General features: G+C 42.6%; 3 protein-coding genes across 6 annotated transcripts in view; 1 reads left to right on the top strand and 2 right to left on the bottom strand.

Annotated features, from left to right (window-relative positions):
* Positions 1 to 1,238: 1,238 nt before the first annotated feature.
* On the top strand, positions 1,239 to 11,849 carry LOC132263538 (uncharacterized). 2 transcript variants are annotated; one of them, XM_059763349.1, is made up of 5 exons: positions 1,239 to 1,496; positions 1,817 to 2,078; positions 9,719 to 9,971; positions 10,037 to 10,158; positions 10,402 to 11,849. In XM_059763349.1, the coding sequence occupies exons 2-5, from the start codon at positions 1,989 to 1,991 to the stop codon at positions 11,656 to 11,658; spliced, it is 1,722 nt and encodes a 573-aa protein (XP_059619332.1). In that variant the 5' UTR covers positions 1,239 to 1,496; positions 1,817 to 1,988; the 3' UTR covers positions 11,659 to 11,849. The 2 variants fall into 2 exon arrangements, with proteins under 2 accessions (XP_059619332.1, XP_059619324.1); XM_059763341.1 differs by having other exon boundaries at positions 1,239 to 1,525.
* Positions 11,850 to 11,994: 145 nt separating this feature from the next.
* On the bottom strand, positions 11,995 to 13,455 carry LOC132264924 (uncharacterized). The gene is made up of 3 exons (XM_059765263.1): positions 13,087 to 13,455; positions 12,829 to 13,014; positions 11,995 to 12,697 (listed from the first exon to the last, which is right to left on the bottom strand). The coding sequence occupies exons 1-3, from the start codon at positions 13,453 to 13,455 to the stop codon at positions 12,512 to 12,514; spliced, it is 741 nt and encodes a 246-aa protein (XP_059621246.1). The 3' UTR covers positions 11,995 to 12,511.
* Positions 13,454 to 19,262, bottom strand: part of LOC132265461 (GRIP and coiled-coil domain-containing protein 2) — a 38,073-nt gene continuing 32,264 nt past the window's right edge. Inside the window, exons 11-15 of one of the 3 annotated variants that reach the window (XM_059766173.1) lie at positions 18,351 to 18,524; positions 18,100 to 18,282; positions 16,184 to 18,010; positions 15,997 to 16,119; positions 13,454 to 13,578 (exon numbers count right to left, since the gene is read on the bottom strand). In XM_059766173.1, the coding sequence (XP_059622156.1) occupies positions 13,576 to 13,578; positions 15,997 to 16,119; positions 16,184 to 18,010; positions 18,100 to 18,282; positions 18,351 to 18,524 (2,310 nt within the window). In that variant the 3' untranslated portion in view covers positions 13,454 to 13,575. The remainder of the gene's footprint in view (positions 13,579 to 15,996; positions 16,120 to 16,183; positions 18,011 to 18,099; positions 18,283 to 18,350; positions 18,525 to 19,262) is intronic. The other 2 variants (XM_059766171.1, XM_059766172.1) reach the window with 2 other exon arrangements.

Raw genomic sequence — 19,262 nt, 5'->3', positions numbered from 1 at the left:
GATATTAATACATCATCTCCAGTGCCATGAAGTGTTCTTCGGGATATAACGAATCTTTGTGAATTTTGTACATTTACAAACTCAATATGAATTATAAGCAAAATATATCTCTATTATGGTCGTTTGCCAACATTATCAGAGAAATAATAAATAAAACAGGCCTTTTATGTGTCATTTTTGTTCAATACAATTTTCCACCTATTAACTACTGGCACAGAAATGTCCCCTTTCATTTTTGCCTGCAGATTTGCGAGTTAGAACACCAAAACTCACAATTAATTATGCAAAGGTACATTGAAGTCTGACATCATGCAACTTTTGTCAAGCTCCATGTTGGCAACAAATGTTGAACAATTTTATTGTCTGAGTCAGATACTATCATCCATCAAAGCTCTATTGCTCCGCTGCATTCGCGTGGGGAGGGCAATGCTTTGCAAAATCCACAAATGCGACTGATACAGAATCGCTTGGCGTGCAGTCAGAATTGATGATGTGTTGAGTCGCCGTGTGGCGAAATATCTTCTGTCCATTAATCATGTAAGAAGAGATGGTAAACACGAGGATCTTTGACTTGGTAAGTCGCTAAAATTTTCAGCGGGAGTCATCTCTAAATTTCTACCCGATCGCGATCTATTGATTTTCGTAACTCCTCAGCACACTGTGCATCCAAGTGAAATATCATCGGCGATGCTATACCCATTTCTGATGAGCCGCGAGGAATTGAGCCGGCTGACATTTTCAGCATGATGCGACGACTGTCCATGTAGGCCTTCCCGCAGTATTTGCACGGCGATCACACATTGGAATGGCTCGCATGTCCTCAAATCTAGCGCCGCATGGAATGAGCATGGAACAGTGAGCCCTGTACGAAGCATTCTTTCACGTGATCTTTCATACATGTTTCTCATTTGCCGCACAATCCGCGCCAAAAACAATCAAAGACACAGCATAATCCTCTGCCTCGTCTTCCGCCTTGCTTAAGCCTCCGCCTCCGTCTTCGCCACATTCACTTAATCTCGAGGCGATGATCAGCACAGAATTCCGCTGAGCCATGCCACCTTTCCTGTATGGCGCATCCCAGCACGTTTGATGGTGCTGCATATTAGTTGATCATCAATGCAATTTAGTGACAATTTGTGATCGCGGCGGCAGACGTGAGAAGACTTTCCCACCAACGCGCCAGCAGCACCTTTTCTGTTCGTGGCTTTTCCACCTCGACTGGCTGTCTGCACTTTTAGAGCTTTCCGATTCATACACAGCGCGCCTCACAAGAGTGTGTGGCCACTCGAAGACGATCAGTGCACGCTGGTGCTTTGCTGTGATCACTCGCGATCGCGTCTCTCGCTCTAAAGTGTGATCATTCCTTAATCGCAAGAGTTCAATTGGCGGCGCACGTGTGTTTGGGTGTCTTCTCTTGTGTGAAATTATTAAGAATTTTAGCAGGGAAATATCAGTTCCGGGATTATTTGCTTGGAAGAGCCGACAAAAAATTCACAGTCAGCAAAACTCAATAAAATTAGCAAGTGTGAGAATTGAGCAGTCAATTCGGCGCGAATACCTCATGCTTAAATTGATGGTTTTGGAAGCATCCTCGTTTCTTCACATCTTGCAATTCTCCACTCTGAAATTACCTCCCCATAACCCATGATTATTTAATTAGCAACAGAAATTTTGACATTTTCCATCACACCGTCCCGATCATAAGTTTTGACCCCATGGCAGAGCCACCCACAAAAAAAGAGAACTAACAAGACTGATCAAATTATTCCATGATGATATATTACCTCTTTTTCATCTCATCTCACCTCTCTTCCAGGTTACATCGCGCCATGCATTTTGGCGCTGGGACGTAAAAATGATTTGTGCTTAAGCTCATTTGTGTGTTGAGTCATTAAGAGAGCGGAGAAACTTGAGTGGAAGAACTTCCTCTGAAAGTGATACTCGTGGGTAATATTAATCTCTGGGGACTGTGAAGTGTCGTGCTAAAAATGAAGCTAATCAATTTCCTGGCCATTGCTGCCTTTCTGTGTGTTTTCCCCGCAACAATATTTGGACAGACTTTCAAAGGCACACCAATTGTAAGTATCCCGCAATTACTTCACCTCCAGAGTGCTTTATTGGTATTATTTAATTTATTATCGCATTCGATATGCACGATATTTCTCTCTCTGTACAAATTTCTCCACCGACATCGAACAAATGTGTCTGATTATAAAATCACGCTTGAATTGAATTATCCATACTCAGCTGAATTCTAACACCCGTGCTCTTTGGCCACTAGCGAAAGTGAATAGAAATACTGTAATTTGCCTCATTAGCCGTTTTTTTTCCTCCTCGCACCGTCTGTCCTCCTTTGACAAAGGTCAGAAACTTTTGCACAATTTCTTCACCGTGGAGGCAAAAGATGCTCAGAATCTCATGGCAGTTTTTTTCCTCCATAATGCAGAAATAATTTACGAGAATGATCTTGACATCGACAACAGCAGTTAATGCGGTGGAATCAATAACGCAAACGATATTTCTACTTCCTTCGCCAATGCACAAATTTATTGTTCAATTGTATTGTAATTTATCAACGTTTATTCTGACATAGATAGGGAGACAATTAAATTATGAGATTCTGGACATTTCAAGCTCACCAAGCAGGGATAATGATTTACACGACTTTGTGCCACTGCGACTTGTGGCATCTAGAATTTCTTGGAATTTCAACGCAAATAATTACATAAAATTTTTTTTATATCATTTGATGCTTAAAAGCAACTATAATTCGTTATTCAAGACAAACTGTGTTGTAATTTAAAATTTAAATCAGAAGACTGTAAAATTTACGATATAATTGGGTGTGTTACAATTTCGGTCAATTTTATTGCTCATCACGGCAATAAAATCGGCAAAATCCACAAGACAAGACATGGAAGACTTTTACCTTCTTGCAAAGCAAAACATAACAAAGGATTTACCATATTTGGGTGTCTTTTGATGTAACGTCGTTGTCTAAGGAACTCACTCGAAATTCTGTGAATCATCAAACATGTTTTCACAGGTGTGATGAAAACGAAGATGTCTATAATGACTGTCTTCCCAAAAATTGCCCAAGTTCTGGTCAAGATTCGCGTGAAGAATCCACGTGACCTTATATGGATGGACCGAGTGATTTACCACCTGCGTGAGGATACAAATTGAAAATTAATGGCATGATCATTAATAGCGATGGTATTGCAGCAATTATACACATAATCGCGTTGGCTGAAGAAAAGCACGAAATCAGAATCCGCCAGCAGCGTCAATTGGCGGGGATTTCTGGAGTGTCTGATAAATTCATGACTTCAGCATGCGTTGTGGCAAATGGAAAATTGAATTTTTGGGGGGAAAATGGTGTGTATGGGAATATTTTATGTAAATGCCTGTGGCGAACACCCACACGATTGGAATGATGATTAAAAAGCGCAATTGTGTGACCTTGTTCGCAGCGTCCTTTGCCATCAAACACTCTTCTCGCGGCAGATAGTGATTTTGTACACTCAAATGCCAATCGATTGTGCCTGAAATTTCGTTATATACCTCAATTGGTGGTGAAAGTGACTCTTGAGGAATTTTATTCTGGAAATCGCACATGATTCTCTTGCGGCGAAACGATAAACAAGCAATAAATTTTGACTCTTAAACAACACTCTCCCGGCCGGGAATATTTTCCCGCCACTCATGACGAGAGTGGAGAGTTATTTTATCACTTATGATTAATTAAAATTGTTGTTAAAGAGTCATCACAGGCAAAAAGCATTGGGAAATATTGGCAAATCTCTTGTGATTCTCACACTTGAACTCTCATCGGTAAATTGACTTTGAGAGTTTCAAACTTTTGTGATCAATAATTTGATTTCTTAATCACACTCTTTTGCTCGGTGCTGCGTAAATAAGCATTTTACCAGCTTGCATGTGATATTTTGCAGTTGTGAACTTTTTCTACGTCTTGTGAGCAATCATATTTTGTTTGGTTTTTGGACATGGGATTTTTCCTCGAAATTTTGTACAGTGAAAATGTCAAAGAAACCCCCCAGCGAGTTTTGGGATTAAATTGAACAGTCTTTGGTCTGTCCATCAGTGAGCTTTTAGTGGACGGATTAGAGCATAACGTGGTTTGTGTGAATAAATAGAGCGAGTTTTGCCATTTCTGACAAATTTATGCGGTCAGAAAAAAATTCAATATTTTCCTCTTTATGGAAATACTTAATGTCATGTCATCTCACTCGCTCTTCGGCCAATTCCGATCTATATTGGCGAGAGAGATTTTCCATCATGCACTATGTTTGTGTTTCATGCGAAGTGACACGGCAAAATGTTCATTTATGTTGATTTTATGTGTGCAAACAAGTTTTGCTAAAATGTTTCATTTTAATTGAATGGCGCTGAGTGACGACGATTCTTGCCTGGGATGCTCCAATGCTGTTGATATTACATAAAGTGGCGACTGGGTGGAAAACCAGTGACATTCTGGAGATATACAGCAAAGATCATGTGATGAGAAGCTTTTTCTTGTTTTTGACTGTGGGTAAAAAGTCACATGAGAGAGTCCACTCCTCACACCATTTGGCAAGCACTAAATTACTCCATTGACCCACTAAGAGAAGAGGTGGTAAATTTCCTCAGAGTCTCCTAAATGGTGCATTTTTGTGCGATATCAACGCAACATCGTTGAGTTTTATGCAAAATGTTTCAATTGATATAATCCGATGATGCGTGTGATCTCCAAAGTGCTTCCACTCGAGAAAGCAAACGTGCAAATAATCGTAAATAATTAAGTTGGAAGTGGGCAGTGTGGTGACGCCATCGTGTCCAGTTTCATCAGACAAACTCCATTGAATTATCACGCTAAATCTGACTAAATTTTTCTCACACTCACTTTCTTGCCTGCATCACTGTTCTTCGCGTGTCGCTGAGACACACTTCTTCGCGGTTTTTTGAGGAAGAAAGTGAAATTGGACATTGCCTTCTGGGTGCTCTTTCTTCTCCATTTTTCTGCAAGACACACCGCGCGTCTCGTGCCAATTCTTCCCGGCGGAACCATAAAAAAAATTGGACAGTTTAGCCTGAACACGATCGTAAAATGAAATTGTAGAGTGCGATGTATATTATACGGTCCGACCAGAGCGTGAAGTCGACATAGAGTGTTTAGTCGCACAGAGGAAAAAAAACACCATCAAATAACATTAAACTATGGACGGCAAATCAATTCAATTAATAAAGCACTTAGCGCGGGTGGAGGCTGTTGAACTTTTTGAATGTGCGCCTGGCGGAGTAAAGTAATCGCGAACTAGTTTCGTATGGTCGAAAATCGCGCGTTATGGGATAAATTGGCGAAGAAAAGAAATACAAAATAACAATGAGGCCAGACACTGAAAGTGTTACAATGAATTGCTGCCACCCTCGCATGCTGGAGAATTCTGCATAGAAAACTCACGACACCCAACAATGGTGTCTATAAGAGCTCATTAACAATCTACTTGACGCTCAAAACAGTAAACCACGTGAACAGAAGAAAAAACAGAGAGAATTGAATTTTTTTCCTTCACCACACACTCTTCGGGCAATTATTGCTCAATTTATGTAATGTACATGTGCACGAGTGGCGGAGAAAAAAAGACTTACACTTTCGTCAGATGTTATACCATCAATGAATTTGACTGATGAGGAGTGAAGAATGCCGATCCGTGGGTCATTATCAATTGGATCGCGTGCTTTATATTAATTTATTCCAGTCAATTTTTTTTCGCGAGATGATCACCTTCACTTTGCCTGGCGTTTGCCTGGGAAAGATCAGGATCATTGCCATCGAGTTTTAGATGGAATTTGATCAAATTTGAGTCTTCCTGATCTTTTGTTCTCACATGATATCTCTAACTAATTAGCCAGCGATCTTGTTTACCTTTCTAGAATCCCAGAATGACCTTCTGGTCCGTCTGCACTTTGAATGAATTCTCCTACCAAACAAACTGGATAGAGAGTCGCCTCAGCATAAATCATGACATAAATTTTCCCATTTGGTTCATTTGCATTTTCTACTGTATTCAAGAGACCATCTGTTAGCTTCGGTTTTTTATGAGTCTATCAACTCCTTCACCTTAACACCTCAGCGGTAGAAATTCATTCGCCCGCCCCGAAAATCTCCAATGGAAAAGCATCGTGTTTTGCAGTTGCTGCTTTAGTACAAGAGCTTGTATTGGTATATTCAAATCGGGTGCTGAGTGTCATTTGAATTGAAAAGCTGATTTCATTTCCATAACTTCCAGCCCACTTCTTATGCGATTTACTGAGCTGTTCCGCACCACTTGAAGCTTCTTCGAAAGCTTGAAATTTTAAGCAAATTTCAGAGACCTTCAAGAAATTCTGCGGGACAAATGATTATTCTTATGAATCTTTCGCACACATACTTTATGAATTAATCATGCAGCGTAAACGGGAATGCTGTATCAGATTTTTGGGTGATAATCTATGTCTCTGTGGGTGAGGAAATTCACAGACGACCGAGAAACCTTGACTGTCGTGAAATAATTTCTAGCATTTTTGCCGCATATTTGCCATGAATGAGGCAGAAGAAGACATGTCTTCCGCCTCAATATCAAACTGTGTGGCGCCTTAATTATGCAAATTGCCTCTTTGGGGCAATTTACAAGCCATCGAGACTGTCATGGGCCCAGGAGAAACTCGTTTCGATACAGTGTGTTCATCTGCAATGAAAGTAAAAGTCCCATCGAAAACCAATTGGCGGCTGGTATAAAAGATGATGATCGTTAACCTAGAAAGCACAAAAAAGAAGGTGTGTTTTTCATCAACTTTCAACGAGAAGCTATTGAACTTGATCCACATTCCCACAACATCGTGAAATTTTCTGCAGCACCTCGAATCTGCATTTTATTCAAATGACGCCGTATGGGAGAAGGCGAAAAATTTATTGGAAAATAAAAGCACACGGCAGAGATGGTGGTTGGAATAAATTGACCTTTGTTGTACATGGAAAGAATTTCATAAAATGTATCGCCAATTGACTCACTCGTCTGCATTACGACATCGCATGTGTGGAATTTTCTTGCTATGCATTATATTGTAATTTTGTCGTGATCATGTTGAGATTCATACACTGCGAAGATCATCTCCCAACATGTGTTACGTGTAGATCGCTAGAATTCGATCAAGGAAAACATATTCATGTAAATTGCCAAATAAGTCAATATAAACACCCTCTTCACATGGTACAACTCTAGTGACTCTCACTCTCTTTGCGATGAGCGCCTTGTGAAATGGTAAATGAAAAACTCATCAAGCGATAAAGAGCGTCTATTTACATTTTGTGAGTGACAGACACATCTCACAGGGAACAATATGAAAAGCGCACGCCGACAGTATTGCAACAAGAGATAGATAGATACTGTTGCTGTACGCAATTGCCAACAAATTGTTATTTGTAGAGATCATTTACCTGCTCATTATATCACATCCGCGTAGGCACATAATCGCTACATTATTAATGTTATGGGACCCAACTGGTGAATCCTCTTTTTCCTCTGCCTCGATCATGTATTTGAAGATCACCACTGAGAGTCAGACTATCAATCAGCATCACCTTTGACGCACTTTTTGCCCATCTTGACAATGCAAAAGAATTGCGATTTTTTCCTTCTCAAATTCCACATGGTAATTGTCTTTTTTATCCCATTTGTACTCCACCGCGCAGCTTATTTAGCCATCAGAAGAGGAACAACATGTTGCCTGGGTGAAGTGTCTCTGCCCAAAGATCACCATCGAGAAAGATCATCTCAATGTCAAAATAATAATAACTTTTTAGCCACGCAACATGTCGCAACATCTCTTGTAACAATCAGACTGTCCATGTGAAAGCTTCTTGAATCTCCCCCTGCATGATCGTCTTTTTTTCCCGATCGTCATGTGATGAGATCACGTTTGGTATAGACAAAATGATCATTAGGCAAATCTCTGGGGAGGAGATTGCGTATCTTCTGACCAATTTGAGGATCACCTTGATCAGCCCAAAAATGGGATCACACTTTTTCTCGCCGCAGCCACATGGCTTGAGTTCATAGGCGGAGTAAATGTACAATATTCCTTGTCAAGATCGAAAGTCATAACCGTAAATTGCATCGTGAAAAAACTGGCGAGTTGCGGTGGGGAGGAGAATCAGTGTGAGAAAAAGTGTTGTCAAAGAAATGCGATGTCTGTACACAGCCAAAAAGAGGCACTGCCTCGCATTGCAGAACGTGACTGATCATACGCCCTCGAATTCTCTCACCGCAGATCGCGATCGCGACTCCTACTCGCGATCGCGATGATCAACAAAACGGCCCATCGGCGAAGGATTAAGTCTGATTTAATTGATCACTTAGTATATCTGAATTTATAACAATCCCACTTCTCAGTCGCATGAGATAAATACATTTTGGTGGTTGCGAGCTTAGTGTCTCCAGCTCATCACAACGCGATCACATCCTCCGCAAAACCATTAAAATGTACATATTAGACATCACGTGAGAAATGACAAAGAGGCATGGAATATTTCCACGGAGTTCCGAGATGTGTGAATTTCCAGCAAATTCTCGCATTTTGTGCAAATTATGTTATTTATTGGGAGAGCATTTGATTTTATGGCGTCGTCATTTGTCGATGAAGATAATATATAGATTTTCAAGTCAGGCGAATTGAAATCATAGAGCATTTTATGCAAAATTTATCAAAAATATTCAATTTATTGAATATTCAAATGTAGACAGGTGAAAAATTGAATTGGCATTGGCAATAAAATTATTAATACAGTTGTTGTGAAAATTTGAATAGAATTGTTTTAAAATTGAAGGTTTGTAAACTCTGAATTCACTTAATTATTATTTTCGTTTTATACATATCAAGGGTGAATACGAAGCTTTCTTATACTTTCTAACAAATCTTCAAGTTTGTTCATTAAATGTTTTACATCAATTCATTATCTCTCGCATCTTTCGAATTTTAAAAATTGATTGCAAAACGGTTTGGATTGTAAATTTTTCATGAGATTATTGAATTTCAATCTATCAGAACAAGGTAATAACTTGAGAAATAACATCAGCCGACGCCAAAACCAATTAAGCGCATTTAAATGATTTTTAATCATTATGAAATTGCCGTATTATCGGTATTTAGCATCGATTTAGCACCCAGAAGATGAGTATATATTGAATTTGATTTGAATACTTGAACTTGGGATTCTGTGCGCAATCGGCTGATGTTCTCGTGACAAGACATTGATGAATCTCTCATGACGCCGTGTTGAAATCACACCATAAATATGAACTTGCAATTGAGTGTGCAAATCTCTCTACAAGAGTGTTTGCGGAATTGTGCAATATTGCACTCTTCGGGGAGAAAATTAACGAGTCAGTTGTCTTGTATCAATCAATCGTGCGGCCGGTGATGAGAATTTGCCAATTTGGTCTTCACGATGCTCACGGGAGTCGTCGTGCCTCCATGATTGCACGGAATCACTTGCCCCAGTGCAGCCACGCTTGAGAATGGGGACAGTCGGTGGCTGTGGGCGCGACGTATAGTAGAATTATATGTATTTGAGAGAGTGTGCGCTTTTCAAATAGTCATTCAAATTTGGAGAGAAAAAAAGCACAATTGCATGCGCCTATTTGGCCCGCGCGCTAATTGGCATTGTTGCTCATTGCAGAATCAGGGGCCCGTGGGCGCTCACAGGGTGATTCCGCGGACAGATTTCTCATGCCGTGGGCGACCGGCTGGCTATTATGCGGACATCGAGACCGGCTGCGAAATATACCACATGTGTGACGGTCTAGGTCGCCAGTTCAGCTACGCCTGTCCCAACACAACACTCTTCCAGCAGCGGATGTTGATCTGCGATCACTGGTACATGGTGAACTGCTCGCGCGCCGAGAGCAACTACGCGGCCAACTTGCTGATCGGTAATTAGTGCCTTTCTGCACGTGTTCGAGATTGCGGAAAATCACCACCAGCTGATTTATTGCAGGTCAGCGCGACAAGCCCTTCGTGGGTGAGGAGGAGCACGAGCTGAGAACTCCGCGACCAGATCTCCTCGATCGTCCGTATTCGCCAGACTACTCAGGGGAATCCTTCAGGAAGCACTTCAAGGTAACAGCACGACTCCATCTCTCACTACCATAGACCATTGAGTGCGCAATTGAGTGCAACCACTTGCAAAATCGTTGCTAATTCTCTGCTAAATTCAATTTGAATTTATGTATAAATTAATTCGCATGCACACTTTTTCGAGTTGCGCAATTTCTCATAATTGAACGCGATCAATGCACACGAACTTTTACTCTCAGAAAATCCCAAGCTAACTTACCGTATATGCTAATTTTCTTCTTGCAGACAACGCCAGCGGTCCAGAATACGATTTTGGGCAGGAGCGGCGATGCGAAGGCCTCTGGCAAGACAATCGAGAGCGAGGGATCTCTTGAGACGGCCCATTCAAATTATCAAGGACCTCAGCTCTTCTTGCCGATTCACTGGAGCACGAAAAGTGGCGCTGACGCAACAGCTTCTGTCCGGCGAGATGTGAAAAATGAGGAATTCGTGCCGGGCAATCGGCGGGTGGATGAAGTGGCTGCAACGGCTGATGACGGAAAGGCTGAGATCATTGTCTTGCCGTCGCCAACGGGCTTTGCTGTGCCGTCTAAGCCAGTGCCAACAGCACCTCCCGTGAAGAATGCTTCGGTGAAGAAGCCCTCATTGCTTTATGAGCCACCTTTTCTTCTGCCAGACTACAATCGCAATGTCCGACCGCAGACAGTTCAAGCGGCACAGACAACAACCGGGCTGCCGCCTCTGCTCAATACGCCACAGATTCAGAGTACAGGGAAGCCTTTCACTGCGTCCGGTGTGAAGGATCCTGTCAACGAGAAGGTGTCGAAGACGAGGAATGTCCCGCGAACAGAGCCACCAGTGTCTCCAACTCCGAGGATTCTCTCACAGAATCCATTCATTGCCAATTCTCTTCTGACAGCGAAGCCCACAACTGTTGGCACTCAGCAGCTCAACAACAGACCCAATCCCACGTTTCCTCAGCCCGCTCGAGATCTCCTGCCGCCACGGATAGATCACAGACAGCACGATGACGCCACCACTGAAGGTCCTCCGATATACTACGAATGGAAGTGGGCAGTGCCTGCCTTCGTCCTGGAGCCACCGAAGCCCATCAATGACTCCACAGTGTCTGCCACGAAGAAGGAGCCAAGCACTCAGGCTTCAGTGCCGAAGGAATACGCCCACAATCCTTTCCTGAGTCGCGCCTTTGCTGGCAAAAGCGCTTCTCCGACGCCAAATCGAAGTTCCACAGCTCGTGCCTTTTCTCCTCCCAATCGCGCTTCTTCCACGGAGAAGCCGAAGGCCCGGGAGCCCACTAATGACTACAATGAGCTGAAGAAATCCCTCCTCATTCCCGACTTTGAGTTTCCACTTGAGAAGGATGTGCGCGGATTTGAGCAGAAGGAGGCGAAGAACTCCTTCCAACTCGTGATTCCCACAAAGAGCGACAAGCCGTGGTACGGGGAGAACCCCAAGTGTCCCGATTGCCATCCAGCTTACGTCCAGCCAGGCACCTGTGAGCCCTGCATCAGAATCAGATAGTGCGGCAGGTGGTACAAGAAGTTTAACTGTTAGATGTCTCGTAGCCAGTCAAATAAGTCTCTTCTACGCTAAGTTCTGTGTGCGCAATACTCTTGATTTGCAATACTGGGAAGAATTTGGTCATAACTCAGTGACAAAACAATTCTATGAAATAAAAAGATAATTTTAGTAAATAAAGACTTACAAATTGAGCTTTTTACTGTTCTTCACTCGCTGCCGATGGAGACGCCTGGTCACTTCCTCTCGTTTTGCCTACCTCGCGGCGATTTCGCAAACTCGACGAAGCCACAACGAGAAAACTGCAGAAAAACCGCCTTGACCATCAATAAAACAAACTTTTTTTACAACATTGGAAGCTCACAACTTGATTATATTTGTTCAAAATAATAATAATAATAAAAAACATGCCAGTATTCGGTGTTCTTTTTCATCTATACGACAAAAAAATCTCTTAAAACATAACGTGTGTTCATCTACTCGCAAATTGTATATAATTATCAATTAAAATTGTACTTGGGAATATAAAAACTACACAATGTATTTGCTTAGAGAGAATTAAAGTGAATTGCATTATCATAAGTAATATCTGCTAAAGGCAAAAATTCCTATCAATGTAGCAAGTAAATTGCAAAACTTTTTGTAACTTAAATGTTTTGTGATTTTTTTTTATACGCATAAACTTCTTTCGTGTGTTTTCTTTGTATTACAATTATATTTGATACATTTTACTGCATAATTATACTTTGGACTAGAAAAAGGCACAGCAGAAACCACGATTGTTTCTTCCTTCTAAACAACATATCTTTTGCAAATCTCATTCTCCGGCTGCAATGCAAAAGTCTTTGATCATGCCTCAGCTGGACGATCGTGACACGGCACGGTAGATAAATTGGGCGGGAATCCATCGAGAATCACCTGGTATGAGGGGTACAGCGTTTACAGTCACTAGATGTTCATCTGTCGGGTCAACATCTGGGAGAAGCGCCACATTTCGAGTTGGAGAATTTATTCGTTTCACTAGGACACCATCAACGGAAATCTAGAAGGAAGATTGGCAATTACAGCAATGAATCTCATGGAGTATTGCACCGTGTGAAAGAGTTATGAGGAAATGAACAGGATGATAAGATGCATAGAGGTTAGTAGAACTCTTCATCGCAGTATATGTACCTCAAATCCGCTAATCTGGCTGTTCGGCAAAATTCTCCAACCAAGCAAAAGCGCCTTCCCTGACATTTCATAGCATGCACTTACTGTAACCGGCGAATATTTGTACTCTGTTCGAGATGTTATTAATGAAGCGGGTGAATTTGTTAGTTTGTTAATGTTCTCATCGATCTTATCGCCAAACTGTAACTAATATTATAATGGGAATGTCATGACCATCGCCAAAAATCACAGTAAAAGACCTCAAATTGTGCCACTCACCCATGAATTTGGAAGGGAGGTCTCAATTTGTCGCCAGTTGGGAGAGGATCGCGCCTTTCGGAACAAATTGAGAGCCTCGGCGTAAGAAGGAGGCGGAAGGAGTTTCTGGAGAACAAGGAATAAGGACACGACAACTGGATGGACATCCGCGTCAATGCCACTCGGTCTGTCTGGCGACAGTGTTGGATCTCCATTGGTGACAAGTTGAGTCTTCATTTTCATATTTGATCGCACTAAATTGTCCTCAAACTCATCCATTGTCATCTTGAGAGCATGAGTCGCCTCGAGAAGACTCTTCAGCTTGTCTTTCTGCAAAAATAGAGACTTTAGAATCCTCCTTTTCCCATCCACATGGAGAATTACACACATTTTCCTTCTCTTTCCCAGCGCAGCGTTTTGATTCTTGATATTCTCCTAAGATGTTTCGGAATTTTCCCTCATTTTCTACACCGTTGTCACGAATCGACCGTAAAACTGCTGAAGAGAAGATCACTTTTAGACCATGAAAATGCAAAAGAAAACATTATTCTCACAAGATTGTGCATACAGAAGGAAAGGACAATCATCTTGACCACAGTCATTTGGACACTCGGAAGGATACATTGGATTTTGGAGGATTTAAAGCAAACTTGACAAATAAAATAACATGAATTTCCCGACACGCTTTCTATGTTTAGTAGATCTTTATTATTAAATAAAATATTCACTTAATTGTGAAATTATTGAAGCTTGAGTTTTCCAACTCTTTGCTGGGCATTGTTCTGAGAGCTTCTAACGCTGCAGAGATATTCTGATAAGTAGCTTCAAAGTCCGTTCTCGTGTTGTGATCCAGAGAGTCGAAAAAGGAGTTTATGTAGCTTCTTGCGGATTCCAGCATCCCCTCAACTGATCTATCGTCACCGGAACTCCTCTGAGAGAATTTCGTCCTGCCTGAGTGCTTAAGAGCTTGTTTACCTCTTCTAGAAGATGTATTTTGATAATTACTTGAGACAGACTTCTTCTGCTGTTTACTGTCCAGTTGATCAATGAAATTCATCAAATTTTTGATGTTATTCTCACTAGTATTTAGACGTCTTGTGAATGGTTCTTTGCTCTTTACATTGGATAGTTCGGTGAAAGTCTCCCAAAGAACATCCAAATCTGCTGAATTGATCACTTCGAAGCTTTTAACAGTCAACACGGACTTCTTATCGACATCCAGGAATTCTTCACATTCCCTTATCGTTTCAATAGTCACTCGATCCTTTTTCACAATCTCAACGTCAATGTTCTTCGGATCGACGCCTGTCAACCAACCATCCACGCATATCCTGATGATCTTTGTCAATTCCTTTATTTGTGACCCACAAAATTTCTTGCATTTCTCATCGCGAATAAGACACCCAAGAGTCCGGGCTATTTCGACCAGTACGGAAGTTTGAGGGTTTTCCTCCTCTATACTGAGCAACTCTCTCTTAATGTTCAATATCTCAGAAAATGTGGAAAGTTGCTCATCGTCAGAGATTTTCGTTTCTTCAGAATCATTCTTCACAGAAATCTTGAGTAATTGATTGTTTATCTCTTCAGATTTCGACCCTGAAAGCATTGCAATTAATCTATTAACTAGTTAATCGATTAAATTTAATAACAGAGCTCTTTACCTAGAGAATAAATCGTAAGACACTCAACGATTGAGGAAATTATCTCTTCCGTCATGTTCTTGATTTTACCTTCATCTTCTACGTGATCACCGGATCTCCTCTGAGCAAACATATCGTAGTTGAATTTTGCTTTCTCACCAAAGAACCACTCTTTAGATGATTGTGAGGGTTTATCTTCAAAAGATCCTGGCCCAGACGATTGATCATGACTCTTAGTCTCTTCTTTAACCACTGTGATTGACTTCGGCATAATCAATTCTTCTCTAGCAGTGAACATCGCATCGGTTTTACTTGTGCTCGCAGAAATTGGATGAGTGGTTTGACTTTGGCGCTCAGTATTCGTATAAAAAGTCCTGTCTGAGTTCACAAAGGTGATACTCTCATCAAAGATTGATTCTTCATTCTCTTCTGGTACATTTTGCAAAATATTAATTTTATCCTCAATTTCTGCTGCAGAATTATTCATCTTTCGTTCTTCTTCGTAATTCGTGGAATTTTGCACAGTGATCTCAGTGGAAAGGAAAGTGTTGCAATCTTTCTCTGCAGTCTCATTAATCACGTCATTAATATTTTGTGCCTCTTTGCACACACTTTCTTCATTATCATGGAATGATTGTAAAATTTTCTGGCCTGATGGGCACCGCTGTTGTTCAACACCACGTAAATCTTGCATTGGCTTTGAACTTCCGACTTCTGGAATTTCCCTCAATTCACGTGTTTTCTTTTCCCCACTTCCGACCCCCGATGATCTTGTCGTGGCGGGCATGGTTGCCGGAAATAGTGCCCTGAAGTATGATACATCACTTTCGGACTTTGAAATGATCTTCCTCTTTAAATTAGTCAAGTTGCTCATAACGCTTGAAATGCGAGAAGTGTTCGACCTCACTGAACTCTTGTGACTTGAAGCAATTAAGCTCTCACTGTCCACCTGTTCAATCTCCCCCTCACTTTCACCTTTGACTTTGGAGAGATCAATTTGGGTCACTTCCTGAACGTCACTCTGCGTGACTTCTTCCTTTACAATCCCTTCAAGAGTGTTCGAAATCGCGGTAGCCCTCGAATTTCTCTCTGGTGAAACACAATGGAAATTGTAAAATTTTCTCCCATTCAACAATCCAGAAGAATTACCTGAACCTTGACCTGAACTCTTCGTATCTTTGCGTTGAGTGTAATAAGGGACGCCAAAGGATATGAAGTCACTGGGAGGGACCAGGACTTGGAAGACTTGACTAGGAACTTGGGTGATCTTGTCCAGTACTTTCATACTCACATCTTCAGTCTTTGACGGGGACTTTCCTCGTTCGGCATCGTCCAGCAATGAGTCCGCCAAGCGCTTCACACCTTTGCACACGTCAACAACTTGAGGATTGGCACCCATACAATTCTTGCAGCCCTGAAATGCACAAAATCCAATTACCGATTGCCAAAGGTCACGGACAAATCATGCGTGCGCTCACCTCGAAATTCTTAATAGAGTTTTGCAGCTCGAAAGTCGCCTTCTTCAGAGGTTTCGGATCACCGAGGCATATCCTCTTGCTCGTGCTCAACTCCTGAGCCAAGGTGGGTGGACTGCCGTGCTTGATGACCTGCTGCAAATTGCTCACTTGGATTTGCTTCGCGCGCAGTTCCTGCGACAGACTCTTAATCGTATCATCGTCCGAGGACTTCACCTTTCGCATCTCCCTCAGCCTCGTCTCCAGTGTCGACACCTCCTCGTGCAGCTCATGATTGGTCACCTTCACGTGCTCCAACTCCTTGTTCGCCTTCGCCATTTCGGCCTTCAAACTGGACGAGTTGGTCTTGTGCATCTCCTCGAGGGACTTGAGAACCTGCTGAGATTGATTGAGATCATCCTCGAGTGTCTTCACTTTGCTGCGCTCTTTCTCCAGCACCGTCGCCGCTGGGCCCTCAAGATAGGTCCTGAGACTCTGGCAGTCCTCCTTCAGGCTGTTGTACTCCTCCACGAGACTCGTGTACTTCTTCAGCAGCTCCTTGTTCTCGCGGTTGAGCTTGCAAATTTGGCTTTTGAGATTGTACTCGCTGTCCTCCATCTGACCCATCCTCTCTTGAGCATACTGAGAGTCCTTGATTATGCGCTCCTCCAGCTGACCAATCTTCACCTTCATGTTCTGCTCATTGTGCTCCATTTGCTGCAGTCGATCCTTGTAGTCCTTCTCCATCTGCGCCCACAAGTTGTCCGCATTCTCCAGGGTCTCATTGTAGGCCAGTTTCAGTTCATCGATGCCCTTCTCCAAATCCTTCACCCTATTCGTCAGTTCACAAACTTTCTGACGAAGTTCCTTCTCAGTAGTGCTCTCTGTGGATGCACTGCTGACTGAAATGCCATCACTGGAAATCTTTGGGGTGGGAATCTCACCGCTGGGCAGTCCTTGCCTCAACTGATACTCATGATAGAGCAGCAGAACCGGCATGGCGTTCTTAATCTTGTCCATTGTGCAACTGAGATCATTTTTGCTGGTCTCAACGTCATCCAGCCTCATCTGATACTCCTCTATTTGCTCCTCCATGGACACCACCTGCCTCTTTGTGTCTTTCAGCTTTGACTGGAGCGCTTCACGTGACATTTCCAGCTCAATATTCCGCTGATTCAGGATCTCAAAGTCCACTTCAAGCCTCTGCAGTCGGAGTCGAGTGTCGTTTTCCGCCTCTTCAAATTCACACCGCTCTTCGTCGAGAATCCTGTTCTCCTTCTCAAGCTCCTCGAGCTTTCCCGAGAGCTGCTTCACCAGGGATTCCAAGTGAATCTCACGCTGGAGTCTCTCAGCCAAACGCCTCACCTGGAGATCTCCGCTACTCTCGTACACCAGAATCTTGTTCTCCAGCAGCTCCAGACGATCCTTGTAGTACTGCAGGCGTCTCTGTTCCGGCGACAGGAGGTTCACGACACTGGCCTTCTTCGCTGTCACGCACTCCTCTATGCGCTCCCTGAATTTGTTTAGCTTCTGAATCTCAGCCGTCAAGTCGCCACTTCTGGGCTCGAACAGGGGGAAATCTTCAGGGCAGGTCTGAGTGGCTTGGGTGACCACAGCGTCAGTGTCAAACACTCCACTCTCCTGGAGATTGCTGGTGGACAAATGCTTCCGCTTGAGGCTGGCCTCTTGGGTATTTGGTGTGGGTGTGTAGCGGGGCTTGATGGGCTCCTCGCAATCCAAGCCGCTGCTGTAGGGCTGCACAGTGGCGACAATGCGTGCTTGATTCTTCAATCGGTTGGGCGTTTCTTCGGACAAGGTACTGTAATTTTCTGATGATCCACTTCGCCGGGACTGCGAGAAAAGTTAAGGTAGTTATTTTGCGAAATTTTTGCAACTGAACAATTTCCGGTGAGAACAAAGTTTAAAGTTTCAACACTCACTTGATTGATTTCCAGGCTGAGAAATTCCCCGGTGATCTCCTGATCCTGCGACAAGGCCTCCAAATTGTTGAGGAGGGAGAGTATCTGCAGCAAGCAGAGCTTGTCGTCGTCATCATAGCAGGACCTCTTTGTCATGGCGATAATCCGCTTTCTGACATCATCATTGGGAATGCTGTCGATCATCTAATTGAATATTTCGCGAACATGGAGATTAGAATGGGAGACAATTCACGGGAAACCGGAAGGCTTACAGATAAATCACATGGTGATGGTAAACTGGTTCGATCGTCGAGCTGATGATGACTGTGCGGCGATGTGACCCCGGAATCCGATCGTTCAGACATCATGAGAAGATCGTCGTGCTCCTTCTCCGTATCCGTCCACACATCCCGCGTGTCTGGAGTTGAATTGCTTCTGAGTGACCACTGAAAGACAGAGCAAGGCAATTTGGTCAGCGTCGGACGAGCTGAAGAGAAGGTCTGAGAGATCAAGAGCCCCACATTTACCACCTCAACAATGAGTCTCATTTGAAAATGCAATTACACCTTTCACTCTCGCCATGAAGTTTATTTAGCATAAACACGGCGAGATATAAAAAGTATGGCCAGCAATTGACCGTGATGATGTGTCTCTTGGAGGAAAAATATTAAAAAGTGTATCTACACTCTTTTTAATTTCTTCACAGAGAAATTTCATAAACACACATTTCTGTAGCGATCATGCATTTTATATGAGAGTGAAAATTCTTGCTCTCTTTCCCTTCGTTTTCTTACATATTATGACAGCCAAATCACGATCAGCTTTACAAGGAGATATTACTCTTTTGTGTTTATTTATTCAGAAGATTTCCAAACATGTTTTTTTTTTCAACAATTTCACTCCGCCAATTGAACAGATCGCCAATGTAAAATGATCTGGAGACGAAAAATATGCCCATATCTAGTGAAATGCATGAGGAACAAAAGCTCCTGTATCATGCCTGAAATAGTGCCTCACACTTTATCTACCGCCGAGAGAGTGATCATAAGTGAATTGTGCCAACATCTGTGGCCAGAAGCTGCGAGACACTCATTCACAGTACCTTATGCCGTGCACTTTTGTCCATTTCAGACCGTGCCTTAGATAGAGAGCACCTGGAAAGTAAGTCTTTGTCGCCATCCACC

This window comes from Phlebotomus argentipes, unplaced genomic scaffold, assembly GCF_947086385.1.
Source record: "Phlebotomus argentipes unplaced genomic scaffold, Phlebotomus argentipes genome assembly contig_2, whole genome shotgun sequence".
Taxonomy (NCBI): domain Eukaryota; kingdom Metazoa; phylum Arthropoda; class Insecta; order Diptera; family Psychodidae; genus Phlebotomus; species Phlebotomus argentipes.
This window is presented reverse-complemented; position numbering and strand designations above follow the sequence as displayed.